Source organism: Centrocercus urophasianus, unplaced genomic scaffold (genome assembly GCF_019232065.1).
Source record: "Centrocercus urophasianus isolate 14NV4802_14NV808 unplaced genomic scaffold, USGS_Curo_1.0 seq_15, whole genome shotgun sequence".
Classification (NCBI taxonomy): domain Eukaryota; kingdom Metazoa; phylum Chordata; class Aves; order Galliformes; family Phasianidae; genus Centrocercus; species Centrocercus urophasianus.
This window is the reverse complement of record NW_024884697.1, coordinates 8,045,867-8,066,688: the sequence shown is the minus strand read 5'-3', so window position 1 is coordinate 8,066,688 and position 20,822 is coordinate 8,045,867. Positions and strand designations below refer to the sequence as shown.

Below are 20,822 nucleotides of genomic sequence, written 5' to 3'. Positions count from 1 at the left end.
AAAAAAAAAAAAAAAAAAAAAAAAAAAAAAGAAAGAAAAAGAAAAATGGAATAACCAATCAAAGGAAAAATGAAAAATATTGTAGCCAATTAAAGCAAAACATGCTCAAGTATCAAATATTATCAAGTGATCAGATACGGAAACAAAAATACTGGCAAAAGTTGTGTTATCTATATTTATACTTTAAGGTTTATATTTCTTTCTTTATAGAGAACGATAAGATAAATTCCTTGTTGAAGGGCAATAGATTATCTCACCTTATAATTACAAACTATATTTCCTATTCAGATCTCCCTACGTTAAAACTCCAGTGATTCTCAGACCAGGGAATCTTGGCCCAGTGTGGGAGTCTTCCAGAAGACGTGGAAGGATTTTTAGTAACTGTACGCCAAAGTTCTGTATGTCAATAAAGAGCTGCTAAGTGTAGCTAACCATTCCCCTGAGAATCAGAACGAAGTCAGTGGTGAAGACAAAGATGTTTCTTTTAACATTTATAACATTTATGTATCTAATGCAGTCAACTTTATAAGCACGGAATGAAAACGTTAGACAGTATGCATGGTGTCCTTTTACTATCTATATTTTAATATGTGGAATTTCTGAATGAGGATTGTAGCTTAAATATATAAAGCCTTGCCAGCAGTGAAAGTCGTTGAAAATCTGGATTTCAACTTAACTTGAAGAAGTTTCTAAGTTGATCTCATCTGTCTCAGTACAGGATGCACATCTCATAAAAGCTTGCAGATGCATGAAACTATTTGAAAAGTCATTGTTAAATGTAATTGGTGACTCCTCCAAGAGACATTTTCCACCTTCATCATTTAGAACAGCATACCAAATATTCCATGGTTGCAGTAAATTATCCCCATCACTGGAACAAGTAACTGAAGATCAGGTGTTAAATGTGTCAGCTTCCACAGAACGCCAATTTAAGTGAAATAAGCGTTACACATTAATAATCAGCTTTGAAGGCTAATGCCATAATTCTAAATCTCTTTGCTGTTTGTGACATGGCAGTCCTTTTAGAAATGTCACAAGAAAACTGACAGTTTCATCAAAGGTTACCCAACACAGCAATCCAACTTTGGGAATTTATTTTATGGGTACTTATCAGTAGTTAAAATTAATGCAAACAAACAAACAAAAACCCACAAAAAAACAACAAACAAACAAAAAAAACAAGCCTATGTGGCAGTGGAGGTGAAATTACAAATTTCTACATCTAGTTTGGAAAAAATGGTGCACTGGTTTGATTCATGATAACTTTGACCCAGAAAACATTATACACTTTCAAGTATTATTAAAATAATCATGTCATTTAAAAAGAAATAGCAGATATTTCCAAGGGCATCAAGCATTTCACCATTAACTTGACATGAATTGATAATTTTAGACAATGAAGAAGAATGTAGGTCATAAATAATAAAGAAAAGGTCAATCAGAGCCATTAAAATTTAAATAGAGCATTTAACTTTTGTTGCAGAAAATTGCTTTCTCTCATGCCAAGTATGGCTTTGCTCTGGTTCAAGAAGGCATTTATGCATGTGATTAATTTAAAACATATGCTTACTTCCATTCCTTTCAGCAAAGCACCTAAGCCTATTCTCAGCTTTAATGCAAAGTCTGTATCTTTTAACTAAATCAGGGGCTTAAAAATATAGAGGATTTGATTGGGATTTCCTATGATATTATTTTTATGAGAAAAAATAATTTGATTTTCTGTAAGTGGATTTTTTTCCACTCTTAATTGTTAGTGTTTTCCAGGTAACAAATAAAGTAAAACATATCACAGTGACATTTTAAAAGGAATTTAAAATTGTTTCACAATCTTTCGTTACAATCTTAGCTGTATATTTTCTAGGAGACCTATGCCTTTCGGCTTATTTTATTTATTATTAAATAAGTTCATGCTGTTTGTACTGTAGAATGGTAAATCATATTTAGAATATTTTGACAGGGCGGATTTTTTTTGTGAATGTAGTGAATGTAGTTCTTAACACTGTCAATTCTACTTCCTATTATTGTAAGTCACTGGACAAAATTCATTATTAGTATTAAGGATCTCATGATTTTACGATTTTAGAATAAGAATGACATTACATGCAAAGCTATTTCTTATGTTTCATGTATTCGGAGACATTTTGAAAGAGTGCTTTTAAAAACTATGGAAGTTCACCTGCAAATTGTATCAAATGGAAAATATGTGAAATAGGGGTACACTGCTTGTGAGAAATAATGAAAAGTTTTTTAGATAATGAAACATACAGGGTGTATGAACACCATGAATTCACCTTATTAAATTATAGGGCCTTGCTTGAGGAAGAAGACTGTTGGAAATGGATTGGACACACTGATTTCTTAAGGGAAGAACAACCTTATGGACTGCCTGTCTGAACAAGTGAGCTGGTAAAGTGGGCTTTCAACAAGGGTTATCAGAAGTGGGGTCTGAAGCCCAGAACAGCAAGTGGACAGGGTACACGAAGGAAAGAGATCCAAAAGGGAATTTTAACATTCCTACTCGGAAAAGAGAATGTTCAGAAGTATTCCTTGCCCTTTTGTACAGTGGTGAACAAGAGCTGTGAGGCTATCTCTTGCTTGCACAGAAATGTCCTCTCACATAGTAATTCCACTGAAGTCTATTGCAGGTTTGCCTTTGTCCTTTATGATAATTACACTGAGACACAAAATAAGGAATATAACTGGATTCACAGATTCCAAGCACACTGTTTAATTTTCTTTTTTTTACTATTACTATCTCAAGCTAAACAATAAAGTAACCAATACGAAAAACTGTGATTTAAAAATTTCCCCAAGTTTTGTACTCCATGAGACATCAGTGCAGCTATATTGACAGTTGTAAGTTCCAAGGAATTAGTAAAATTTATGAAATCTCCAAGACAGTAACAAGATTTATCCTTGGAAAATAGAATTTCAAGGAATTCAATAGAGCAAATGTGCTATTTATGAACAAAGAAAGCATTTGTTGCCCACAAGTATTTATTCTTTGATTTGTTAAGGCTGTTTTAATCTTACCCTTACACCTTTAAAATCTGGCATTTTGTACAACCATATACAGTTATGAATAGTAACATACATTCTTTGGTTCCTTTGGTTAGGTTATGTCAAAATTAATAACATACATTAAATATTTTATTTTCAATAAAGGATTTGTAGAGAATTTCACTTGTGCCACTGGATAAATACAAAGAAATTTTGTGACGACAACAACAGAAAATGAAGTACATTCACAGAATACACCTCATCTTAAGTTTTTTTTGCTCTATAACATTTTTGTTATAAATACAGATGATATTTTGCAAATACTCTTACCTTGTGTATTATCAAAACATTTTTTTCAGTGTTTTTTTTTCCTTGTGTTCTTGCTTATCCACACATTTTTATTTTTACACAGACAGACATGCTATATACATTTCGCAGAGGCTACTTTTCAGAAAAACAAACCTTTGTGAAAAGATCATCTGAAACATCACAGAACATTTCTGTGAATCAGCAGAAAATAATTCAAACATGTCTCCAAAATGAGCTCTCTACTTCATCATCTTACTTTAATGTGCACATTTCCCTCATCAAGAAGGCACTTGGTGGAAGAGATAAACACTAAAATATATTTTCTTTGCTTACCAATAGAAAATAACACACCTTGTCAGGCCTGAAAAGACTTCTTATGTCATATAGCTTATATGCACTGCAGACTACATATAGACAAAAAAAAAAAGCAAACATACATTAGCAGTATCTGATAATTACAGTTTCCAATATTATAGGTGTGTCTGATTGGTATAAACCCAACAAAGCATTAAAAAAAAGAATTAAAAATCTAAAAGCTGTGGAAAAATAGTCAGTAACATTGAGTTTCTATTAAATATATATATATATATGTTAATAAATTCCTATTGCAAATCGTTAGAACACAGATATGCAGATGAGCAACACTGGGGTGCTTCAGTAATGAAATAACTCTTCATGATGGAAGATCTTCTTAAAAAATTCCAAATGCTAATTTGTAAAAACGTTATACATACTGGTTATGTTATTCTGCCTGCTTTCAGAGGATTAATACATTTAAAAATTACACCTTCCATGTTCATTCAACAATATTTTTTATTTTGTGAGACAAATGGGGATACACTATTAAGGATAGAGTCCTCAAAGAACTTGCTGAAATAGTCAGTTCTCCTCTATTTGACATAAGAAAGATTATTTGGGGGTAGTGTTTCTTCTGAGAAACTGTTTTCAATCCTCTTTACTATGCAGTGACATATTGAAAAGATCAAACATCCTATGGGACGAAAGTGCATAAAATATTACAGAAATCCTCCCTACAAATTCACATTTTTTAGATCTATGCCTTTTATTCTACATTTAAATGAGTAAGACACTTTGGGCACCAATGAAAAAAACATGTTCAAGTTCTGGAGCTGTGTCAAACTGCTGCCTGGGTTTGCTAAAGGATTAGCAATTTGTAACTTATGTCAAAATATCTACTCTAAAATGACAGAGATAATATATTTCACTGATCTAATTCATGTTAAATACTCTGGCAGTGGAAGAAAACCTGCATATAGAAATCACAAGCATCTATCCTTAACAGTTAGAAGTTATTATGTACAACTGATTGAATTTGTCAGAATTTTAGGAGACACAGTTTTGCATAACCTTAGCTGTAAAAGATAAATTCATTAAGATCTTGTGGCATAGAATAAGATAATTAACAACATAATTTAAGATTATATTACAGTAGTATTGTGGTCAGCAGGTATGAAAGTTACAGAAACTTCATAAGGGATCTCTATAATTAAAAGGTTTACATGGAGATGTAGTCTTATAAGTAGGGGCTACAGAATACGAATGCTCAGCAAGAAGCAAAGGAAGTTCAGCGGGGAACTTCTCTTGTCTTTACATAGCTATCCAAGACCTCCATGTTCCTCAATTTTGACAGTCTAATCTTATCTGGTGACTGCAAGGGCCATATCAGAACAAATACAAGATAAATACGCTCTCATCTGATGATTACTAACAATTAGGGGACAAAAGTCATGAAAAAAAACCCAGCAACCTCCCAAGCAGCTAACAGCTGCAACCCCCAGTCAAGTCCTCCCAGCTTCATGGCACTCTGCACAGGGTTGCATGGTATGGAATAACCCATGACCTAATTCTGGCCACATGTCCTGGCTCTGCTCTACCCACACTGCTGTGCTATAAAGGCAGCAGCTCTTCTTCAACTGGCCTGTTCTTGTTTCTACAACTCAACAACAACCTGACGTTGCTGTTAACATCTGTTTGTCTGAAACCAGGATGCGTAGGAAGAGATGGCAGAGACTGGAATGATCTACCTATTCCCATTAAGTTACCACATCGCTGTAATATTTCTTTGTTTTTGATCTAATAGCCTTACTCCCCTGTGTTGATTCCTTTTTTCCTGGCCACCTGTCTTTAAGCTTCCAAAGTACAGGTTAAATACAGTGGAAAATTCATTTCATGTAACTTATCAATTAATAAATTCTGCTAAATTGAACTTAAATTCTATGTTGTCATATTTAAGTAGAATCCAAAAATAATGAATGCCACTCCATTTCATAGGTGGAGAGTGCTGTCAAACAAACCTGTTGTCAATTGCAATGTATAAGACTGATAAGAACAATGGTACTGACCCAGAATACTTGGATTTCTCAGGCATTTGACTATATATAGCTGTTTGATGAAAGAATCTGCACTGTGAAATTCTTAAGGAATATGAACTGCTGGTATATTTTAAAATGTAGTTGTTATTAGGTACATAACAATTATTCCTTTTTTACTGAAGATTTCTTTTTGATAAAAAAAAGATTATTTATTTGTTTGTTTGTTTGTTTATTTGATGAGGGGTCTGGAGCACAAGTCTTATGAGGAGTACCTGAGGGAACTGGGATTATTTCTTCTAGAGAAAAGGAAGTTTAGAGGTGAAACTTTTGCAATAAAGTTATAGAGAGATGAGGCTTTGCCTCTTTTCCCAGGTTACTAGAGATAGGATGAGAGGGAATGGCATCAAGTTGCACCAGGAGAGGTTCAGGTTGAATATTAGGAAAAATTTCTTGTCTAAGAGAGCAGTCAGGTGCTGGAATGGGCTGCCGGTGGAGGTGGTTGAGTCACTGTCCCTGGAGGTGTACAAGAAATGTTAAAATGTGGTGCTAAGGGACATGGTTTTGTGAGGAAATAATCAACAAACAAACAAACAAATAAATAATATTGGTGGTGTGTGGATGGTTGGGCTAAATGATCTTGGAGGTGTTTTCCAACCAATTAAGCATCTCTAGAAATCTTTGTCCATCTTCTTATATGAGACTACTACCTAATTAGGTATCTTAACTCAGTATAAAGTCAAATGGAAATTGAGCTCCAGAGAGTAGCTTTGAATGAAGTTCCAAAATATAAAAATGAGATTTGTCAGTGTGATGCTGTGCCAGGAACTCAGCACTTGAGTCTATGGAGACAGGAATCTCAAACAGAAGTAGGGAAGTGACCTTGCCTCATCAAATAGCTTGTCTGGTTGTAGTGCATGCCCTTACAGAACACTTAAAAATACTGCAGAGTTCAGAGGAAGGACACAAATATAATTGAGGAATCCTTGTGATAGGAGGATTAAGGAGCTATATTTATTCAGCTTATCAAAAAAGTGAAGAGGTAGCTTGATCTTTGTGCATAGGTACTTATGCACGGAAAAGATTTGGAAAAGATAATGAGAGACTTTTCAACTTTGCTATCACAGGCATATCAAGGTTAAATGGCAGGAAGCTGATGTTAGATAAATTTAGCCTTGAGTAACTGGAAGTTTTCTAAGTGAAAGAGTAGAGTTGCCATTATTTGGATTATTTTAAATGATAATGCATAATTTCCTGAATGTTTAATTCAATATTTGGGAGAAATAATCCATTCGGTATATAACTGACCACACAAAATGTTCCCATTCTGGCCCTTGTCTCTATTTATGATACACCCGTAATTATTTATTCATCATTATTTCATAATATATCATAATATTTATATATTATATATATCATAATTATTTATACATCATTATACTTTTCCTTGTGAAGATCTCAGGGGAAGAGATTTTTCTTTTCTTTGTTACCCTTACCAGAGATTCATATACCCAACCATTCATTAAGGTAATTATTACAAGCATATCTCATGAACTTGAATTTCTCACATTGACATATGCATTGATTGGGAAGGACATTTTTTTGTGCTGCGAGACAATGTTTGTCTTTTCAGAAACGGATCAGAGACTGGCTAGATTTGAAGATGGAGTTGTTCTTTAAACTGGGGCAGAAAATTATTTCATATGTTGCTTGCCTAATTCTTACTCATTTTCTAAGGAATACATAGGTAAGTTGTGAATTCAGTACAAAATTCTTTTTCAGGTTAAGGATGATGTAGATCTTCGTTTTGTAGTTTTTTTCCTGTTATACCAAAGCACTTCTGTTGTTTGCTATGAGCATGGGGCTAATGCCACCTAATAAATTTTCTGCCTTTTGTGATTTTAGGAGGCATTTTCATTTCTTTTGAAATACACATTTTTATCTCCAGAACCTGAAGTGTTTTAATTGAAATAAAATGTAGTGCTTCTAGATGTTATGGTGCAGTTTCACAGCTTGCAAGGTGATCATTCAGATTAGATGATATAATCATTTCTGGTTTAAAAAAAAAAATCCTATGACAGTAGTTTGATTACTTGACATCACTTTACATACATGGACTCTCGGCAACAGTTTAAAGATAATCTAAATTGTTTCACATGAACTGTAGATAACAGCAGCAATAAATAATCAATTTCATAGCATTTATCATTGCAGATTTAATTCCATAAATAGATTGTATTGATAAACATGTTAAGATCTAGGGGATAGGTGTCTAACTTGTGGCTTTTTATCCTTCCAAAAAGGAACACTTCGTCTCTGAGCAAATATTTTCAGTGTAAGAATTTGTTACACATTCTGTGCAATAAGGGACTGACCAATACCCACTTCTGTTTGTGTCAGTGAAGCCAGGTATTCCTACTCCTTAATCCTCTAAAAGCTGAGAGCTGAGATGAGTAATTGGAAAAAGCATGGAGAGGGGATAACTGAGCAAATCATTTTGTTTTGGTTATAAAAAGATATGTCAGAAACAATATCCTAAAATAATATACATAAATCTGATATAATTTTGTTCCTTACCAACAGGTGAAAGAATTATGATATTACCACGTCATTACCACTATGTCATGTAAAAATTGAACTAAGATATGACTTGAAGATTCTTTCTTAACTTATATGTCAATTTACTTCAGTTTGTTAAAGCAAGAACCAAGGGGCTTATTTTGCCTCTGTCTGGTGGAAAGTCTATATAAGAAGCAAGAATACGAATATGCAGAATATGCATTAAGAACACATTGGTTGTATCATGAAAAATTTGGGTTGGATGATATCTGACTCTTGCTCTGTTCACACATTCTGAAAAAATGTCATGAGATAAAATTCATATCTGGATGACTGATAGCCAAATACAGATGCAAGTTTTTCTAATCTGAATGGCCTCTTTAACGTTTGAAAGTATTTCACAAAGTTAATGTGTTTCATAAAGATAATAAGCTCCATTACTGGTTGTCAATTGCTTTGTATTTTGTAGACAAAAATATCTAGTACATTCTTGGTAACAGCAGCTTAATTGTTCCTTCTGCAAAGTTAGCACATATTTTCACCCGTTTGTAATTTATTTCTAAATGACAGAAGAATGTTAGTTAATTTGATGAAATGTTTAGAATTTGGAAGAAAACGTTCAACAGGGTCAAAGTATTTAGAGAGACAAAAACCCAAAAAAACCCTGCTTGTTACTGTCAATAACTACACTTGTATATTTTTAGAAAGGTAATATCTGGCAACAGCTTTACTAAAATGTACAGCCTGGAAATCCAAAGCAGTATGATTTAGCAGTAATATAACTACATATATATGTATATATATATATGCATATATATTATATATGTATAATGTAATGTAATGTAATGTAATATAATGAATATTATATAATATGTTATACATTTAATTTATCAAATGGGTATGTGGTGTATCATAAAAGTTATAGGTAATTTGATTTGGGAAAAATATTTGTCTATACTCTGATGACAGAACACAAGTTTGAGGTTGAATCCTACCAATATTGCTTGTTGTTTTATTTGAACAACATGCTCAAGTGTAATACTTTAAATATTTAATTGAAATAATTAAAAATTACTAAAAACTATTTAAACATTAAAATAACTAGAATTGTGATACTTCTATAAGCCATAAAAAGCATGTAAGAAGAGTTTCAATGTGTAATGCATATTAATAAAACTTCATTGTGAAGGATTTCAGTTACTGCATACTAAACTATATGAAGATTTTCTAGAAAATATTATATTATGTTAATATTTTTCTAGAAAAACTGGGAAAGGATATTCTCCTGCTTTTTTTTTTTTTTTTTTTCTTTTTTTTTTTTTTTTTTGAGAAGCTTAAAGATTCTGATTTCCAGTAATTTCCAAGGAGTAGTGATCCACCAATTAGACAACCAAATTCTGCCTGGTTTTGGGACAAAAGTCTTCTGGTTTCAAATGCTTGTTGATATGAGCTCAGTTTATAGCAAGACACAGCTCAAGCCTGATTTTGATGAGGAAATATAGATTTGTAGCTGAATAAGAATGTAAAACTTATAGAAGAGGCAGAGTACTCCTTTTTACAAGCTGGCATGTGCCTCACAAAAACATGCTAAATATTGGATTGGGACGGAAATTGCCATACAGTATGAATACAGTCGTAAACATGGCTATGGGATATTATCACAGTCCAAAGGAAGAGCTGTAATGCTTCATTTGCTTACCAAACATCTATTCAGAAATGGCTGGCTTCATGTAAACATTCATTATTAACCACTAGCAAAATATATTTTTTCTGCAACATGAAGACTACTGAGACTGAAGAACAAGAGCATCAGCTGGACATTTTGTTCCACCAGAACAAAATATTTTGGCTTCTACAGTAAATTGCAAGTGTGAAGGTTGTAGAATATGTAATCCTACTATTTTTTCAAGTTTTTAATGCCTACAGCTCTAGTTGTTATTACCATACGCATTATAATTCAAGAACCCCGTTTGTTTTTTTACAGAGAGGGCTGCATCTTGTCTGGAGAATTAGCTCAGAAAGCAATACCAAGACTTATGTTTAAGGTAGGAGGCACAAAGCACGCATTTCTTCTATTTCTTCTATGCTAATTCCACATGGAAGAGTGAATCTAGCTATATGTGCTTTGATAGCTAGTCTTATAGATGCAGAGAAGTCTGCTATAACAATTCTTTCCCTGTATGTCTAAAAATCTGCAAAGTGTTACTGTTCAAAAAAGGTATATAAACCTCAAATATACCTTGTACTACCTAGAGACATTCTGTTCAGAAGTTGTTTTTCTACAACTATACTTAGTAATAAAAATGAGTTGAGAAAAATGCGTGGAGTATAATGTCATGAGTCTTCAGTGAGGCTGGCTAGGAACCAGCAGTGCCATATAGGGATCACAGTATTCCCTAATTAGGATATTTCCATGGCTGGACCTAAAGACCTTGGAGAGCAGCTGCTAATCATTTATTATTCTCCTTTCCATGAAAGTCAGACAGAAGGAGATGAGAGCTGAGGTGGAGGAAATTGACAGTAATTGGAAGTTACTTTCTCAGGATAGTCTCACTGGGGAGATCAACAGAGTTTAAGCTGCAATTTTCTGAGGACAGATTTGGTTCCTTTCCTTTCTGCAGTTACAAGATATCCTTATCCTGCAAGATTACAATTTGCTACTCAACGACATACCATGTGTTATTTTTAAACTACCATACACACGGCACCTGTCTTTTTTAATCCTATAGTCAATTTTTCAGATAATGGAAACTGGTATAGCTACTACTTATAGCTCCTAGTGTAGCAAATATGTTTCCTGTTGGTCTACACAAACAGAAAAATGGTATTTTTCCCATGACTTCAGTGTGGGTAAAATTTTAGAACTTCAATTTTACATGTGAAAATAATCAACTAAAAAGAAGGAAAGAAAAGACAGTGATGTGTAAGGGGGGGAATCGTGAACCACACATTCTTATATAAAAACTTTGGTTTTCATTTTTTTTGTGTTTTTGTTTGTTTGTTTGTTTCTATTTTTATTGGCTTGTTGATTAAGTGAAGTTCCTAAATAAATAGACACTGCTTCTTTTAAACTATCTCAGGAAGCCTGACACAAGGTTCATAATAGTGGTAAAGACATGCAAAAATTTCTTTGCTTTAAAATTGCTGATAGTTTAGTTCCAGAATTTTAGAAGACAGTGTCTGATAGTTTCAAAAATAAGTCCTGTTAAGGGTTTTGAACTAATGAACGCTGTTGATTTTAACAGAAGATGATGATGCATGGCATAGATTGGATTCTTATTTCTGGTGCTGTGTGTTGCTTCAGTTTCATTTTTTCAAATGTATGCTTCTTTACTCAGAATTATTAAAAATTGTATATGTATCCGAAGGAAATACTTTATTATCATATAAGGAGTAGAGTTCATTAAAAAAAAATCATACTTGTGATTAATATTTATTTGAGTCAACTGCACATTTTAAATGAGCTCTACCATCTATCCTTTGTTTTCCTGTTGATGATCCTGACCAGTACATCAATAAACAATACTGCAGGTATGAGAAAAGTATGAAATATATCTTCTATGACTTACTGGGTACAAAACTGTTAGCTAAATATGGAATGACAATTTAAGTGTGATGTAAAAGACAGAATAAAACCTGGTTGTTTGGAGAACTTAAGCTGAAACTGAGTAATTCTGATATAGAATAGCTAGGAGTAGGTTGGATTGGGGTGGACTGGAATAACATTCACTTTGTAGTTGCATACTTAAATACAGGAAATCACACAAAACAAGATAAAAGTTTGGCAAGAAACAATAGTAAAAAAACATCGTCACCATCAATAACAACAAAAAAATATAGTGCAGTTTCAAATGAAGGTAGGCAGATCATAAACTTATACAGCATAATTCGAATCCAATCTTTAATTTTTTAGGATACAGCAGACTTTTTCCAATTTGTGTGGGTTCATCTGCATAAAACTTTAAATATATTGCATTTTCATTTCCATTTTTAATAGATCACAGAATCACAGAATCAAAGAATCACAGAATCACAGAATTGTAGGGGTTGGAAGGGACCTCCAGAGATCATCGAGTCCAACCCCCCTGCCAAAGCAGGTTCCCTACACCAGGTCGCACAGGTAGGCATCCAGGCAGGTCTTGAACATCTCCAGAGAAGGAGACTCCACCACCTCCCTGGGCAGCCTGTTCCAGTGCTCCGTCACAGAATCACAGAATCACAGAATCACAGAATACAGAATCACAGAATCACAGAATCACCCAGGTTGGAAGGGACTTCAAGGATCATGTAGTTCCAACCCCCCTGCCTAGCAGGGCCACCAAACACACACATTCAGATCAGGTTGCCCAGGACCCCGTCCAACCTGGCCTTGAACACATCCAAGGACGGGGCATCCACAACCTCTCTGGGCAGCCCGTTCCAGGGCCTGACCACTCTCCTTGTAAAGAACTTCCCCCTAACATCCAACCTAAATCTTCCCTCCCTCAACTTGGATCCATTTCCCCTAGTCCTGATGTTATCAGCCCTCTTGAAGAGTTTACTCCCCTCGTGGGTGTAGGTTCCCTTCAGGTATTGATAGGCTGCAATGAGGTCACCCCGCAGCCTTCTCTTCTCCAGGCTGAACAAGCCCAACTCCCTCAGCCTGTCCTCATAGGGGAGGTGCTCCAGCCCCCTGATCATCTTAGTCGCCCTCCTCTGGACCCTTTCCAAAATCTCTTTCTTATACTGAGGGCTCCACACCTGGACACAGTACTCCAGATGGGGCCTCACAAGAGCCGAGTAGAGAGGGACAATCACCTCCCTGTCCCTGCTGACCACCTCTCTCCTGATGGAGCCCAGGATCCCATTTGCCTTTCGAGCTGCCAGAGCGCACTGCTGGCTCATGTTCAGTCTCTCGTCCATCAGGACCCCTAGGTCCTTCTCTGCCGAGCTGCTCTCAAGGACCACTCCTCCCAGCCTGTACGGGTGCCTGGGGTTCCTCCGGCCCAAATGCAAAACCTTGCACTTTGCCGTGTTGAACCTCATTAGGTTCACCCGAGCCCAGCCCTCCAGCCTGTCGAGGTCCCTCTGAATGGCATCCCTTCCTTCCACCGTATCAACCGTACCACTCAGCTTGGTATCGTCAGCAAACTTGCTGAGGGTGCACAATTCCCTCATTGATGTCATTAATAAAGATGTTAAAGAGCACCGGTCCCAAGACAGACCCTTGGGGGACACCACTTGTTACCGGCCTCCACCTGGACATAGAGCCATTGACCACCACCCTCTGTCTGCGGCCTTTCAACCAATTGCTTATCCATCAGGATAAGCACCTCACTGTAAAGAAGTTCTTGCGCACATTTGTGCAGAACTTCCTATGCTGCAGTTTCCAGCTGTTTCCCCTTGTCTTGTCTCTACTCACCACTGAGAACAGTCTGGCCTCGCCATTCTGTCCCCCACACCTCAGATATTTATAGACCTGGATCAGGTCCCCTCTCAGTCTTCTTTTCTCAAGGCTGAACAGACCCAGTTCACTCAACCTTTCTTCATAGGAGAGATGCTCCAGGCCCTTCACCATCTTTGTGGCCCTCCACTGGACTCTTTCCAAGAGATCCCTGTCTTTTTTGTACTGAGATACAAATCAACTGATTTTTTCATAAACAATGGGATTCCCTACCATTTGTTTTTTTTTACCTTATAGTAGAATAAACAATTTCTTCAGCATTACTAGGTATATGTAAGGGATAGTTTTAAGTGAACAATTTCAAAATTGAATTTCAATTTTAATAATTCCATCTGGATTTCCAAGGTCCACACCTAGGAGTATAATATATACCTTTACTCAGAGTTCCAACCTTATTAAATGTGGAGAAATTCCGTCCCTCAAGGCGGCTTCCCTTATTTATTTATTTATTTATTTATTTATTTATTTATTGGATTTCAGGCTATACTCATTAATTCCAGAGGTTCTTTAGACTATACATAGGAGCAGGATGTAAGCAAGATCAGTCAGTCAGCATTTATATGTCCATGCAGTAATACATAGTTTATTGGTATAACCTGGACTAGGTTAACTGTCTAAGTATACTTAAAATGAGAGATTGGTGTATTTAGTGATTCTTTAATGCTAGTCTAATCTAGATTTCAAACAGTTCAAACAGTAAAAATTGTCATCAAGGAGCTAACATATACTTGAATTCCTACAATTCTGTGATTCTGTGAATATGATCAACAATAAGAAGCTGAAATCAATAAAAAAACAATTAAGCTTTTCCACATTCCATGCAACTAAGTATGTGCAATGCAGTACATTATTTCCTAAAACAAAAATATTGACTTGAAGTTCTTTGCCTAATTCTCCAAAATACAACTATATAAATCATTAATTAATTCTCCTATTCTCAATTTTGGACAACTATCACATTTCATTAGGGAAAATATCTCCTATATGATTTGTACGAAAACTCCCAGCACTTCAATTTAAATATTTATTTTTAACCATAGAGGCTTTGCTGTAATATAGGCAAGAAGAATCATTACTGTAAAACAAATTTCTTACCTCTGATGGATGTCCTACTCTTACAAAGGTACAAACTGGATCAAAAGCTCCTGTTCCACAGGCCAGAAGATGTGTTCTATTGTATCGGTGAAGGACACGGATGTAATTAGCACATTCATCCTAGTTCACATAAAGTGTAAACATAGGAAAATCTTAGCATTTCCATTAAAAATGATAAAAAATAAAATAACTTTTTTTTTTTTTTTTTTAATATCTTAGGTATCAGATGATGCTCTTCATACTGAGAATTTCTTTTCTGTTATTTATAAAATTTTAGTTCTCCTACTTTATACTACTACTTCAGTCTCACCAAATCCATGAATGGACATTTACGACATGTTTAAAAGGAAGTTTAGAGCTCTGATTTATCACAATTTACTATAGGCACTTAACTAGTGAGGAGTGATTAAATTATAAAACATATTTTGCACTTCTTCAACCTTGGATACATTTCACAAATCTAGATATTTGTTGCATTAGCTTTTATTATATGCAGTATGTATTAAAATGAGAGCAGGATATATGAACAGTCAACAAATGGCTTATTCATCAAGTTAAATGAACTTTTTTTCAAGGAAGTAACACTTTTATTTTATTTTTCCATAAGACTACTGCATTTGTGTGTATGTTTGTGTAATGCATTGCTAATCAATACTTTTTATATTGTGTAGCCTCATGCTTTTTTAAGTTCCACCATTCAAGTCTTCCTTTGAAGAAGAAATTATTCAGTTTCCTGAATGCAATACCCTGGGACTCATTAGTGTATTTGCAGCTTCATAAATATTACAATTAACAAACTTACAAGCATTGTTTTGAGTTGTGGGGTCATTACAATTCCTTTGCTGAACTAGAAGCAGAGACTGAATAAAATTATTTATTTTGGGGCTCCACTGACTTGGTTTATCAGGGTTTTTATCATTATGTAGTATTTTCTGTGTGTGAAGAAAAAATTCTATTCATTTTCTTTCGTTGTGTGATCTTTCTATTACTCAGACCATGGGTTTTAAGATGTTAATACCAAGTTTAAGGCAATTGTAATGAGATTAATCTCATCTAACTGTAGCCATTCTGAAGTTTTTTGTTCTAACCTTTGCTTTTCTTTTAGACTCTTTCAGTAGTCAATAAAGAAGCTCACATATCTCCAAAAAGCAAATAAGTCTATCCTAAAATTATTTTGTAAAAGAGAGTGGAGGAATTTCATTGTGGAAACTTTTCTCTTCTTCAGTTTTCAGGCTATATGAGAAAAATCTTGGGTTTTAATGTCCATCTGCAAGAGGTTAATGTCCCAAAGAATAACTTTATAGTGGAGCCATGGGAAGAATTTGTGTAGCTACATTAGATACAAAACTAAGAATCTGCCTTTTTTTTTTTTTCTTCAGTCCTTTGCATCATTCAATGCAAGTGTTTAAATTTATGAAACAAAAAGAGCAAAAAACATAAAATAAAATAAAACCTCATATGGAAAAACTATCCTTTGTAATATGTTTCTACTTAGCCTTTAAGTGAGAGGATATGTCATGGCAATTGAGAGTTATTTTTGCCAATAGGATGTTGGACTCAAACATAAAGGTTTAAAATGAAATAATGGGGAAAAGAGAGTTACTAGCAACCCTGCAAGTGAGTGATGGACAAGGTCAATGAACATGGGCATATAGTGATGTGACAGGAATTGCAACACAATATCAACAAAAAGGAGTCACCTTCAGCACTTGAATGCAAGTTCCGCACTTGAATGTCAGTTCCGCACAAACATGCGCAAGAACTTCTTTACAGTGAGGGTGACGGAGCACTGGAACAGGCTGCCCAGGGAGGTGGTGGAGTCTCCTTCTCTGGAGATGTTCAAGACCTGCCTGGATGCCTACCTGTGCGACCTGGTGTAGGGAACCTGCTTTGGCAGGGGGGTTGGACTCGATGATCTCTGGAGGTCCCTTCCAACCCCTACCATTCTGTGATTCTGTGATTCTGTAAGCAAGGAAGTATCTACCAAGAACCATTGGGGAGAAACCCAGCATGCTGGAGTGCCTCTCCACTCCTGTATGATAATGCATGCAGTATGAACAATAAAGATGATGTTAGGGATGTGCATGCAGTTGCAATAGTATGATGTTCCTGCGATCATGGAGATTTTGTTGGATGGCTGGAGGGACCATTGCAATGGGAGGATGCAGGCTTTTGGAGGAGGATAGAAAGGGGGTCTGTTGCAGGAGGTGAGATAAAGGGGTGTTGTCCTTTATGTGAGAGAGCATTTAGAGCGCATTGAGTTCTGCTTGGAGATGGATGAGGAGCCAACTGAGAGTTTATGGGTTAAGATTAAAGGGAAGACAGGGGTAGCTGACATTATCACTCATTCATTCTCTAGGCGACATGAAAAATTAGAATGAATAGGTGAGGCTTTCTGCAGACAGATAGGAGCCTCACATTCGTAGGACCTGATTCTGGTAGGAGACTGGGCATCTGTGCACCAGCTACTTTTTTATGTGTGCCTGCTTGACCAGGGTGGGGTGGATCAGCTGTCTTTCAGAGTTCCCTTCCAACCTGTCATTCACTGAATCTTTGAAAGAAGCAGGAAACCTACACAGGTGTGTAACCTGTTGTATAATTAAATATGTATATGCAGAGGACAAATAAAAATTGTTTAATATCATAAGTTTCTGGAAACTTTTTTTTTTTTTTTTAAGTCTTTTTCTATGTGGTCTCTCACCTGGTCAGGATTTTTAGACCCACTGAAAAAAAGCCCTAAATGTCAGTTGATAGAGAAATAAATGAGTTCAGATCAGTGGGATGACATAATCTATACATCAGTTAGTACTCAAAGACAGAAATACCCATTTCACTTGTGCTTCACAAATGTTTTCTAACCAGCAGCAGTGGAATGGCAACAAAAAGGATGCTTAGTAATTTTTAAATAGGTGCTTCACTTGGCACTGATGCTCTTCCCTCTGTCTTCCCTCCCTGCCAAAGTATGACCTTCCTGACTCATAGCCCTCTGTTCTGCCTCTATGCTGTTGTGCTTTTTTATCCATGGTTTCCTTTTGTTATCCACATATCTCTTCATCTTTGTCTCAAAAGAGCTTTAGAAGGAGAGAGATCTTAGGATTATTTTTCTCTCTTCATGGGTTATTTTTTTTTATACGTGTCTTCATAGAAATGCCTGACATTTTCTGCAGCTAAAAAACAGAATAAGAGAGACACCAAATATAGAAAAACTAATTCCAAATGGCTAGGCTTTATCAAAATTATATACAAGTTGGAAAAGGTGCTATTCTGGGAACCATCAGACAAATAGTTTTTGCTGCTGGCCCCTCTGATAATATCCTATACACGTAAAAAGGAAGAGATGCATCACGCAGGAGAACATTAAAATAAGTCATCTTCCTACTTCCTATTTAAACAATTAAATATTCTGGTTATCTTTAGGAGACTTCTTAGATGCATTATTAGATCAGTGGAATTTTATTAATCTGAAGTTTCTCGGTGTGAAAGTTAGTCGTAACAACAGAATTTGATTTTTATTTCTGAATGATTTCCAGTGCTGATAAACTAACTGAAAGGATCAAAAGCTCTCACACTACAGGCCAACAGGTGTGTTTCCTGGCACGCTGGATGAAAGTTTTCTGAAACTGTATTTATGACTACAGTACTTGAAGTTTTACTGCTACAATATCTACTGATAACCTTATACAGGTTGTAAAAGCTTATCAAATTGTCCTGTTGTTTAACTTCAGTATGGCTACTAAAGAATGTATAAAGTTTCTCAGCACTGAAATGCTTATTACATATCAGTCTTGCATAATATTATTTGCACAGTACCAGATATTTTGCAAAGGAAAATAAAGAAGGAAATAGCATGGAAATAAATAAGAGGTCTTTGAATGATAATTGATGAGTTGTTTTTTGTTTTTTTGGTTTTTTTTTTTTGTTTTTTTTCTCAGAGACTTTATATTGTGAAAAATAGAATTCTAAACTTACAAATGTCAAACTGTCGATTTTAAGTTATAATGCCATTAAGCCAATATTCATTTATTCATTTATGGTTATTAAAAAAAAAAAAAAGGAAGATGAAAAGGCAAATAATAGAAAATGTTTTGTTCAATGTAGCTTCTTTTCAGGTTGAGCAATACACTAACTACTGAGCATGCTAATGAAAATTACTAAGCATTCCCTGGAATTAATTAGCTGCACCCATTCAGTTGTCCCACACATAAATTAGGAGTCACACGGGAATCAGAATATAAATTGATATTGTTTGGTATTAAAATATTTACAGCTTTCACAATTTTAATGGATTTTACAATTTTAATGTATTCTGGAGTCTTGTTTTTTTTTTGTTTTGTTTGTTTGTTTTTGGTTTTGTTTTGTTTTGTTTCACTTTTGTTTTTGTTAATTCTGTTCTTTTCCTTTTAAAAATCAGGGCACCTGACTTCCACATTACATGGGAAATATGGGAAACTTGTTAATTTTTTAAACTATCACATTCATTCCAGTGCATATTTGAAGGTACACTAGCAGACTGGATTTTAAAAGATCTCAAATTTTAGGGAATCTCACAAGTCTGAGGGGGAAAACTTTACATTCCATTGGAACACCCATAACTATTTCTGTGTTTATTTAACCCAAATAATATTTTCGAAATATAAGAAAATACATCTAACGTGTAGTGTTGAAGGAAAGGTGGCAGGGTTCTAACAGTAGTAACAACTTATGGCTAGGGATCATATTAAATAAAACTGAAACAATTTCTGTTTTTGATTCATTTAATATGACCATGAACTCAAGACAATATAGAAAATCACTATATTCAACCAAAGGCACCTGAAAATCTCAAGGCTCCAAAAACATCCAGAAAAATGCAATGAACTACTAATATAAGTACAAAACGATCAGTTCTAAGCCAGGATAGTGTGAGGAGTAATGTACTATGCTGTTTTTTTTTTATTATTTTTATACTATTTTCCATCTGATTCGCCCATTCTGTTGATGTGGACATTTCAAGAAAAAATTATATTGCTTCCTAGACTTCACTCTGAATATGTGGTGGTTATCATCAAGGCTGTTTGTTTGCTGTGCTTTTGTGGAAAGCATTTTGCCCATTGATGTTTCTATCACTGTTGCTGTAAAACTATCGTCATTATCAAATTGGTGTGAGCTCTTGCAGCTGTGAGATTTACTAGGTGTCTTATGCGCTTTGTTTTTATGAGTTGCAGATAATGAGCTTGGTGCACTGCAAAATTATAAAGAGCTTCCATCCAGAAGAACTTTCATCCTGTGGTGTAAATGATACCAGACTCTGTGTATTGGTGAGCTTTCATGTCTTTTTCTGGGAAATGATTAAAGTTTAAGCATTGAATCACAGGAACAGTAGAGCTTCTGGGTTCATTAAAATACAATATTTATATTGGTATGTCAGAAAAGCCTGCGGAGCAAAAGTACACTTTATAACTACTGATAATTTTGTTACTTTTTTAATGTATTCTAGAGATTCTAAATTTTAAAAATGATTTGGAATGTGAAAAAGTTTAAACACAGAAGGTAATCTATGTGTATGAAAAAAAAGAGAAAAAGAATTGGGAGAAGGGAATTACTAAGGTATCTTCCTTGATATCATTAGAAAAAAACATTAGGAGAAAGCTCAAATGATCAAAATGTTCATTGCCTTTTTATGAGCTGCTTTGAAAAGCAATTAAACTAATAATTTAGTATATTCTTGGTTGTTACACAATTTTAAGCATCTACACACAATTATGTCTCTGTTTTGATCTGTCTGAAAGTTAGACATTCCTGAGTCCTTGTTTTGGATCAGCAGAAGCTATAATTAAAGTATATTTGACTTATATTAGATGATACTTACAGCATCTCTTCCTTTAATTATGCATTCTTCTGCTTGAAGAGGTGTACTAGGCCAATGGATCTAAAAAAAGAAAACAAATAAAAATAGAAAGTAGTACAATTTGTAGTCTGATGTTAAAATTTTTCCACTGTTTTTCATATGAGACTCTTTTATTGTATGTTATTACATTTAATCGAGCTTCTATTACATTTTGATTTCAAGCCAAATAATTACCCTCTAAACATCTACATAAGTGTAC

General features: G+C 34.9%; 1 protein-coding gene across 3 annotated transcripts in view; it reads right to left on the bottom strand.

The window, feature by feature from the left end:
• SEMA3E (semaphorin 3E) overlaps window positions 1–20,822 on the bottom strand; it is a 130,528-nt gene that overhangs the window by 39,091 nt on the left and 70,615 nt on the right. For all 3 annotated transcript variants that reach the window (XM_042815734.1, XM_042815736.1, XM_042815735.1), the window contains exons 3-4: window positions 20,585–20,644; window positions 14,737–14,856 (exon numbers count right to left, since the gene is read on the bottom strand). In XM_042815734.1, the coding sequence (XP_042671668.1) occupies window positions 14,737–14,856; window positions 20,585–20,644 (180 nt within the window). The remainder of the gene's footprint in view (window positions 1–14,736; window positions 14,857–20,584; window positions 20,645–20,822) is intronic.